Source organism: Archocentrus centrarchus, chromosome 6 (assembly GCF_007364275.1).
Source record: "Archocentrus centrarchus isolate MPI-CPG fArcCen1 chromosome 6, fArcCen1, whole genome shotgun sequence".
NCBI lineage: Eukaryota > Metazoa > Chordata > Actinopteri > Cichliformes > Cichlidae > Archocentrus > Archocentrus centrarchus.
In genome coordinates this window covers 10,663,766-10,674,022 of record NC_044351.1, presented here as the reverse complement: position 1 = coordinate 10,674,022, position 10,257 = coordinate 10,663,766, and the positions used below count along the sequence as shown (strand labels likewise).

The 10,257-nt window shown below is 38.6% G+C and overlaps 1 protein-coding gene across 1 annotated transcript; it reads right to left on the bottom strand.

The window, feature by feature from the left end:
• Window positions 1-6,841: 6,841 nt before the first annotated feature.
• c6h11orf96 (chromosome 6 C11orf96 homolog) lies at window positions 6,842-8,349 on the bottom strand. Its single transcript, XM_030731326.1, has one exon. The coding sequence runs from the start codon at window positions 8,019-8,021 to the stop codon at window positions 7,641-7,643; it is 381 nt and encodes a 126-aa protein (XP_030587186.1). The 5' UTR covers window positions 8,022-8,349; the 3' UTR covers window positions 6,842-7,640.
• Between the last annotated feature and the right edge of the window lie 1,908 nt (window positions 8,350-10,257).

Sequence of the window (10,257 nt, the reverse complement as noted above, 5' to 3'; positions counted from 1 at the left end):
GAAGAAAAATAAATAACAGATAAATATCAGAAAAATAACTGATATAAGCAGAAATCATATTAAATGTTTCATTTGAATGCATAAGCTTGGATTTAGAGTGAAAAAGAAAAAGTATTATGAAACGGGATCGCTACACCTCTTGCTTGAGATTTTTAATGGTGTGTGATACACATGTGAAACCAAACTAGGTTTTACTTTGTGTTGTATTTTTCTTTAATTCTTTACCTTCTTTTAGATGCTAAGAAAGAAAATGTTAATTAGAAGTGTTAACTGAGCAGTTATCTCCTCTTTATAACAAATACAAGTCAAAATATTGTCTCTGAACACATAATTGTGTAAATAAACTGGATGGAACATTAAAAAAATTACTTACACATAACAGATATTTGACAAACGTCATGAAAAATAACAAACCGTGAATTTTGCAATTAAGGCCTAAACCTAAAACTGGATTTCAAACTTTTTGACACAGGAAAAAAGTTTGAAAACAAAACTGACACTGAGATTAAACTTGATGCAGAGCAATGTCTTAATTTGACTTATCAGCTACTATATTTGATTTTAGCTTCTTGCTCTATAAAGGAAAGAGATTAATTCAAAAATGGGCAAAGGACTCAGTTTAAAATAAACCACCACTGGACCAACTTTTTGTTGGGTCAATGGTGATTACTTACTGAGCTGTGCCAAATAAAGCAGAGAGAAGGGGAGCTTGGCATCCTCAACCTTTCTGTCTCATTGCCTAAAATGGAAAAAACCCCTCAAGAGTTGGACTTAAGTTGGCCTGGTTTCTCAAAATTGCATGAGTTTTTAAGTTGGTAATGCATTTTCTTCAACTTTGATCACATAAGTAGAAATTAGACTTTGAGATAAACCACAAACCTCTCAGGATTAAAGAAAGGACTTAGAAACATCAATATTTCTATGTATTGCTCACACATTTATCAGCAGCATATATATATATAGACACTTATATGCATCATATACCACTGCAGCTTTCTTCATAAAAACCTTGAAAACAGCTGGGACTAAAATCAAGAACAAGAGGGGCCCAAGTTGTCTGTTTTTTCAGACAGCAGTAAGTGTAGTATGTTGTTCTTGCTTTCTGGGGTCAAACCAGAACAAACAAAGATTTAAGCAAAGAGGACACTGGGCGAAGAGATATATGGGTCACCTTGTGTGTTGCATCAGTAATCACCTCTTTTCGGTAGCACCAGGGGGAGATGAAGAGCTTAGAACTAAAGCTTTGAAATACAGGGAGAATCATGAAAGCAGCATGCAGAATGTTCTGGACTCAGCTTTCTTTGTCCCCTTTCTTTGACTCCCTCCTCCCTAAATCATGAGACCAGAATTTAGGTTAGGGATACTTATGGGTGCATGCAGGTGCTTAGGCAAAATATACACATGTATACACAAAATCACACATAATGAATTTAAAAATATTATGTGCACATCAGTGGCATGTCCAGAGGCGGTTATGGGGTGCCCTATACTCCTTTACATTTTGGATGCAAATATTATAGTTGCTTATATTGTAGATTTCAAAATATAAATATATTATGCTTTTTGTTTTTGTTTTTTAAATAAAGCCACCTACAGGTGTGTAAGTAAATAAAATCTCCAGCTAGAAAATTAAAGTTATCTATACACTGATAAATAATTAAATTATGATCTAATAATATAATGATAACATTCTGAAAAGGACCTTTTTGCAAAATGAGTACTTTTACTTAAGTACCCCCTTTATATTTTGCTAGAATGGGAAATAGATAGGGCAATTTATTGAAACAAGTGCAAATGTAGCTGTAAATACAGTATATAAGGCAAAAACATAGTTTGTATAATTCTAGCAAGCTTGAATGTCTGGTTTTTTTTGTATTTTTGTATTTATTATATAAATACAAAAATACAAAAATATCACTTCATAAGATATGTTGCCACTGATTTTCAGTCCAGACTTTGTGTAATTTGGCAGACCTCAACCTTTTCTGCCTGTTTACCTTCCTCAAAAGCCACCCTTTAAAGCCACCCTTCTTTTGAGACCATTTCTGATAAGGCATCAGTGAACAGTAGATAGATCAACTGAAGGGCCAGATGCATCTCTCAGGTCCTGTGTCTATTTCTTAAGTACATGACTTTCAGATACTGTTCATCTGCTGTAGATATTTTTTTTTAGGCCTTTTACTTCTTTCACCTTGTTTCATCAGATCTTTTAAGGACACACACTGCATTCTATGCTGAGCTATACCAAGTTTTCAACCAACATAACAGCTTATTCAGATGTTATAGACTTTACATTGGTTCATCCTTTGAGTTAGGTGCCTTTTTATGCTTGAATGATTCATAGATGAGTGCAAAGAGGTTTAACAAACAAACAAACAAACAAACAAACTCACCCCAAGGTCCATGCAATGCTCAAATAAAGTGTGAAAATCTCAAGAGCTACAGCTCAGATTCTACACACCTTGGTTAATATGTTAGATGTTAAAGTTAATGAAAGGACAATTAGAAAAAGACTGAACAAGTACTGTATGTCTTATGTGGAAGGACTGCCATGGCAAGCACAACGTAGATTTGCAATGTTTCATCTAATCAAACCCCAAAACTTCTGAAACAATGTCCTTTGGACAGACAAGACCAAATTGGAGATGTTTGGCCATAATGCACAGCACCATGTTTGGTGAAAAACAAACAGCATATCAGCACAAACACCTGACACCAACTGTCAAGCCAGTGGTGGGGAGGAGATGATTTGGGCTCATTTTATAGCCACAGGACCTGGGCACCTTGTGGTCATTGAGTCAAACATGAATTCCTCTGTATACCAAAATATTCTAGAGTCAAATGTGAAACCATCTGTCCAAAATTGGGTCATCCAAGAGGACAAAGATCCCAGGCACACCAGCAATCTGTAACAGAAAAAGAAAAGAATTGAGGTGCTGCAATGGCCCAGTAAAAGTTCCTAAGTCAAACTGACTGAAATCCTCTGGTGGACTTTGAGAGAGCGGTGCATAAATGAAATGGCCACAAACCTCAATGAACTGAAACAATGTTGTGAAGCAGAGTGGGCCAAAATTCCACAACAATGATGTGAGAGAGTAAAGGTGGTTCTACAAACTACTGAATCATCGAGTGCACTTATTTTTTCACTTCAGCTGTCGTCCATCAGTCAAATCAGGAACACATTGTTTAATGCTAATGTACCATATCCACACACTTCTGTTAGTGGAGGTAAGAATCAGCTATTAATGGCAAATAATTTCTTAGTTAAATAGTTTCTTATTTCAACCTGCCATGAATTTTGTTTGCCATTAGACTGTTGGATTAATCTAATTCAATTTTTTTTAAATGAAAGGCTTTAAATATTTAACAGCTCATTTTGGGCTTCACTGTGGGCTTTCCTAGACAACAACCAGCGCAAGTGGTCATCATACATCTATTACTATAAATGCCAACAGTTTCATAAAAATTAGGGTGAGACTGAAACAGTACAGACAGACAAAGCCACGAACGTGCTGCTTGCCATAATGTTCTCGGCTGTGGGTGGAATCACTCAGCAGATGCTTTCAATTTGGCAGAGAGGACTCTTGTTCCAGAGCAAATATTGTACCAGCTATTCACGCTGACCTCTCTGTGCACATCACTAGAATCACCCTGCTAACATGCAAGTCGTACTGACCCTAAAGAAACAGCTCTCTCCTATTAAAAACAGGTCAAACAGCTATCTTGTTGATGGAACATTTTCTTCTTGAATCTAGAACATTTTGTAATAATGTGGACCTTAAAGTGTTTCCCAAATGTATTATTTACACCTAATTAAGAGATATCTCAAATAAATAACATATGATGACCAAGATTAAAATAAAAAGAAGGAATGCAATATGACATATCCTATAATATAAAGGCCTTCACATGTGTAGGTAAGTGTGCACAAACCAAAATGAATGATGAAAAGCAGATAACATAGCTGTTTATTGTGTAATCGTCCTTGTTAAAACATCTAATTGTCTTTTTAATTTATCTGTTATGTATCAGACCCCTTTAAACTGTTCCTGAGTGCATTTCATAGGCAATTAAACTTTTACAATAATAAAATGCTTCAAAGCAGATTTCTGCAACAACCTGTGGGCAGATTTTGAAAAATAGGTACCAGGTGCATATTTTACTTAAAGAGCAGAATATTAACACATAAACATTTAATCTCCTTTTAGCTTATGGTACAGGACAATATTTTCTAATTCTGGGATGACGCATATACATACTTTTTTGTACACATATGTACATTACTCTCCACTAAAGTTTCCTTAGTTGTTGACTTCAAATAGGATAAGAAGAAATGTTTATTTGTATTTGGATAAATTGAAGTGTCAGCAAAGCTGTGCGGTAGAAGACTGAAGACATCAACTTCCACACTGTCATTGCAGTGGCGCATTTTTAAACAGTGATGCTGTCTTTCAAAGATCTTGGCATCCCACCAACATTAAGGGGAAAATGGCACTGAACAAGAATATATCTTTTCAGCTTGCTCTCAGTCATTTTATTCATTATCTAGCTCGTTAACAGACCAAATATAGCATCTGTACAGTTTGTTCCATGTTCTACGTGTTCTTTTATCAGATGATTGCCTTTTTTTATGTTATTTTAGCTGCTATCAAGTTGTTCACAAAGACATCATGCACTTCACAGGGTCACACTACCCCTGTTTGAACTCCTTTACACTGGTTTCATGTTGTTTTTTCGGGCTTAACTGATTGCTTTCAGGACTCAGCTAGGTCTGGTCTTTGGTCCAAATCTTTAAAAGGGGAATGGCTTAACACTTGATGGATTTGAGTGCAGTGCCCAGACTAAGAATTGGTCAGGCACTCTTTTAAAACTTTTCATTTTGAGGCAAAAAGTGAACTGTTTGCCCCTGGACATTTATCAGACATTTCACAACTGTAAAAATCATTCATCTGGGCCAAACTGTTATAATTGGTCTCCCTTTAAAAAAAACTAAGCAGCTGTCTTGCAGTCAGACAGTGAAAGTAATTACTAAAACAAGATGCCACATGCAAGATTTTGTTTCAGTGATGCTACTGAATACTCCCTCTGCTCCTCTGCAAAATAAAAACTGGGTTGCCGAAGAAAGAGGGTAGAAAGAGGAGGCATGGACTGAATCACTCTGTCACCCCAGCATAAGATGACAAATGTGATTCTTTTCTTTCTTTCTCGCTCTTTTTCAAAGCAGACAATATCTCAGTGACGCAGCTGTTTTCAGAGTTGTGTTGTCACACAGTGCACTGGTTATATGGTTAACTACAACAGCTCCACAAGCACTTGAAAAACAATGAGTAATGAGTGTGTTTGGGTAAAGGATGGGGAGAGCGCTCTGGAGACCTTTCACGTGCTTCCGGCTGGTCTTTATCCATGTCCACTTTGGCTGGATAACTGGAACTGGCTGTTGTTTTTGAAAAAAAGAAAAGTGCAGTTGTGCTTTGCTTTACGTCAGAAGCAGCAACCGGGTCAGGGATGTTAAGGCTTGTAAGTTGAGGATGCTTTCTTTTGCCCACTGTAGCAAATGCCATTTCTCTTAGTCTTGCGCTGAAAGATGAGAGTGCATGTGTTATTGCAAAATAGAGAAAAGTATGACAAATGTCTTGCAATGTTTTTCCAACTGTCTACCAACACCTGCTATGGTATCTGGGCCGTTGACCCAGCCTTTTGAGTTTTCGACTTCTGTTGATTATTAATCTTCAGGTTGTTTCTTGGTTGTTGTGTTTTTCCTTGCTTTGTGCCCCCCCCCCCCCCCCCCCGACACACACACACACACACTTTGGTATTTAGTTTTAACTTCCCTATATGGTTTTTCTGATCAGTTGCAGCTGTGTTCCCAGGTGTTTCCTCTGTACATTTTATAGTTGCTGTCATCCCCTGTGTCTTCAACAGAGTGACTGTGCTCCTGGTCCTAGTCTGTTTCCCTCGCTTCGTTCTAGCCTGTTATTTTCCTTAACATCAGTCTACACATGGTCTATTTAGTCCACAGACCTTGACAATACCAGTAATAAAATTATGTAAAAAAAAATATGGGAAACATACATTTGAGTGTCAAAGTGTCATGATTAAAACCCATTAATGAGACAAACCTTTGCACTGGCTGACATGTTACTTCACAAGGATGAATATAGGGGCTTATATTTATTTTGCAAGTCAATCCCAGGTATAGAAAAGAAATGGCACTTGATGGCAACTAGGCTGCATGAGCACCACTGGCAGAGTAAGGTAAGCCTTTTGTGTTTTCCTGGGACTTCCCCACAATAAGAAAAATACTGAATAAATCCTGCCTCATCCTGTCACTACTGCCCACTTACTGTCTCATTTCTAGTCCATGCCACTCTGTGATTACGCTTCCTTGCCACACAGGCGTCACAAACTAACACTTAAGCCAATATTCTTCACTCTTATCTTGTAGATTATGGCGATGGCTGCAGCGGTTCACTGTGTGGCTGCAGAGAGGATTGTTCTGAGCAGGGGTGAGGTTGTTGTGACAGAGTTTGCTGATGAAAACCCAACATTACTGAAAGTGCATCACCATGCATGCTGCAGACACTGGTGATGTGTTGAGTGTTTACACGTGAGTCAGACATCAGCTTAGCTTAACAATAACACTGGTGATGGAAAGCCAGTAAAGGCTTTTGTAGGCCATGAGTTCACTGTCTCTGTATTCCTAATTTTACCATATGTTTTAATGATGGGAATTACACTGTCAGATGAATAATGCACTGCTCATTATCTTCTGAAGTTATTTGCTTTGTTTCTACAATAATACTTCCCAAACAGGAATATAAAAAGAAAGGAAAACAGAAAATGGTTTAAAATATTTGAAAATATTTATTTAGGTACATATGACAAACATATATGTATAAAGTAAAACAAAAACAAGTATAAAGGTTATATTTTTCTTTGAAAGTCAAGGTGACTTTAGACGTCAGAAAGAACAATAAAATATTACATCTACAACTCTGCTTGGTTATGAACAAAATAAGAAAATAAATAAAGACATGTACATTGAAAGGAAGTTTTTGCTTGTGAACTGAAGCTGGAAAAGAAGCTTTTTCAGTGGTACTCTGCTGCTTCAGTGACAGCCAGGTCACTTTCGATGCTGGGCGCTTTGCTTAGTCGAAGTATTTACAGTCTTGTAAGTCACAATACTAAAACTTTTAACAGTCCTTTCTATGATGACTCAAGTAGAAAAATATGGATTTAAACAAAAATACCTATACAGCTTTAAAATGGGAAAATATCAGCTTTCTTTCATCCTTCAAGTTTTTCCCAGACATCTATAGTAGATAAGGAATACATATAAAGAGTGGTGTGCTCAACACTGTATCTGCTACACTCATTTACACTCATCATATCTGTGGAACAGTGTAACCAGCCTGTGGTGGAGCTCATAACAGATGTGCTGGAAGTGCATCTTCAAGCTCTATAGCGTGCGTTCACATGTTAGTATTTTTAAAATGCAGGCTTTTGAATGAGAGCAGCAGCTTACACACAGGCAGCCTGGCAGACAGGCCATTTTGGTTCAGTTCAGGTGGCCTCCATTTGAAGCGGCATCAAGGCAAAACGAGGAACATGGGTGCCAGGAGAAGGTCACATCTCTCCCCTCACTGGGTGGAATCGGAGTCACTGGAGTCCAGGCTGGCCTGTGTGGGTGTAGGGGTGGAGCTGTGATGGGCAGCCGGTGGGCAGTGGAGGGTCTGTGTGCTCCGCCGCAGGTTCTCCAGTGATTGCAAGAAGGAGCGCCGTGCCCTTTCCTCCTCCAGGGGTGAAGAACCTTCTTCTTCTACCTCTTGGATCTCAGCAAAGGTGACAGGCTGTGTTTTGAAGCGGGCCTCGCGAGGTCGACGGGAGCGGCTCTTGCCCCTTGCCGGGCCCTTTGGGACAGGCAACTGCTGGGGAAACTCCTCCATAGCTGACGCCATAAGGTGAGCTGGCAGGACATGGAAGCCAGAGGCCTCCATAACCATCTGACGTACAGCAGCCATGGCAGAACAGGAGCCCAGTGAAATTAAACCCTCTGCAGACAGTCTTAATTTGTCTCTCTGCTGTGTCCTATTTAAAGAGATGACGTTTTCTCAGGAACAACAAGGTAACAGTCTCTCCAAAGTCCAGCCAACAAACACTCCACAAACCTCCAAGTCCAAGCACACTGTGATATTCTTGAAGAAACAACTGCTTTGAAACTACTCTGTCAGCTTCTGCTCTTCAGCCCTCAGTATGTTTCAGCCCTGCTGGTGCCTGGTGTCTCCACTCTCTCTCGTTTTGTGTGTGTGACTGAGTCTGCTGAGGCTAATGCCACAGACAGTTCCAGCCCTGTCTTTTATAGCCCCTCACTACCCACTCAGTCTCTCTCACTCTCTCCCTCCCTTCTCTCTATTTGCCAGGTCCCTCCTTCTCCCCTCCTTTCCTCTCAGTTATGTTTCCAGTTTCTGTGGCAGTCAGCCCCTTGAAATAAACCTATGCAAAGAGAATATCTGAGTGTGGGGGCTTTTATGGGTTTGTAAGGGGGGGACCAGACACACAGAGAAGATGAGAAAGATACTTGATACAGAGAGAGAGTCATAAGAAAGAAGCCAAACCAAAGGGTGAGAGTAGGCCGGGAGAATCAAATGCTTTAAGAATTGCAACAGTCATTCAGGTTATTGTTCTTATTTTTAGCTGTAAATCTATTTCAGTCTCCAGATTTAGATTGTACCTGTCCAAAAAAATCTTCTAGTTATTTAACAAATTCATTGATTAAATCAGTTAACCTCTAGCTAAACTCAGAAATGCACTAAAACTGAGTACTCATTTACAATAGTCTAGCAAAGGCACAAATAATCAGAAGATGTAGTTAAACAAATAGAAAACACGGACAATGTTAAATTACAAAAATAATAATAAAATGATAAAACAAAGAATAAATTCAGTAATTAAGATTGCATTAAAAAATGGAACAATTGCAACAAGAATAGCTTTAGGCAAGATAAGATAAAACTCAAAACCTAAATTGCCCTTAAATAAAAATGTGCATATTATTCCTACTTTCTAAAAACAACTGACACCTGCAATGTAACACACTCATTTTAGTGTGTCTGATAAATGCCTGTATTAAAATGCACCATTAGAAGATATTACATAATAGTTTGTGGTTAAAGCAAGCTCATCTGATGAGATCTGCACATCTGGCAGCTATACTTACAGTGTTCATATGTAAACATGACTACAGGAGAAGATAACAGTGGGAGTTATAACAGTCCCTGTGTTGGCACAACAATCTCATCTCTTACCTAGTGGCAGCTACAAATGCAAAAAACTGTCTAAATGTACAACAACCAGCAGACAGATCTATCTGGGTCACATGCAGGAGCAGCCCGAGGAAACAGATTCACACAGAGAAAACCGGCTACAAATGTCCAAAGCATGGGGCGGGTTAACTTGAAGTAAGTAGCTATTGGTGTTATGAGCCACAAGGATAAATGTAGAAATTTAGATGTTTCTTTATGGCACAAAAGTAAAGCAACACTTTCATTCAGCATTATTTTATCTAAAAACTTTCAGTGATTACTGTATTAGACGGCAGTCCCATGAGACATTTGACATCTTGGCACGATGGGCCACCTCAAACCACTTAGGCTGCAACATTACGGCACTTGTGTGTGTGCCTGTGAATATGTTTCTGTGCCTAGTCTAAAGTCTCTTAATAAATTGTGTTTACTTGAACAGACACAGTTTATGTGACCCAGGATTGCACAGTAAAATCTTTAAAGCCCCTAATCAAACTAGTTATTGCAAATATTTAAGAGTGCTCTAAAATGATGTTTTAGTTGCAAATGCACATCTGTCTCTCTCAAGTCTAAAAAGAGGCAGACACGCATGCACGCGCGCACACACACACACACGCACAATGACAGTTCAACAGCTCATATAATGGGTAAATGCCACAGAGTGTTTGCAGCTGAGCTGAGAGCTCTGTTTGAAAATGGCATAATAAAAAGCATTTCCTTCAGATCACCAATTTCAGCTGCTCTCTTGTAACTACGTACATAAAATCTAAATTTGAGAGCATGGTGCCTCTGTGCAAGTATTGTTTTATTATCACGGCATCAGTCGTTACTGTGATGAGAGAAAAATGAGGAGGCTACCCAGTGAATGCATGTGGTCCAATTTCAAGTTTGCCACTGACTCCAACAGCATTTTCGATCATTAAGATTACTAAGGGTTTGCTTTAAAAGCAATATT

Excerpts from the sequence above, each read along its gene's own strand:
- c6h11orf96 (XM_030731326.1), bottom strand. The coding sequence starts at position 8,021 with ATGGCTGCTGTACGTCAGATGGTTATGGAGGCCTCTGGCTTCCATGTC.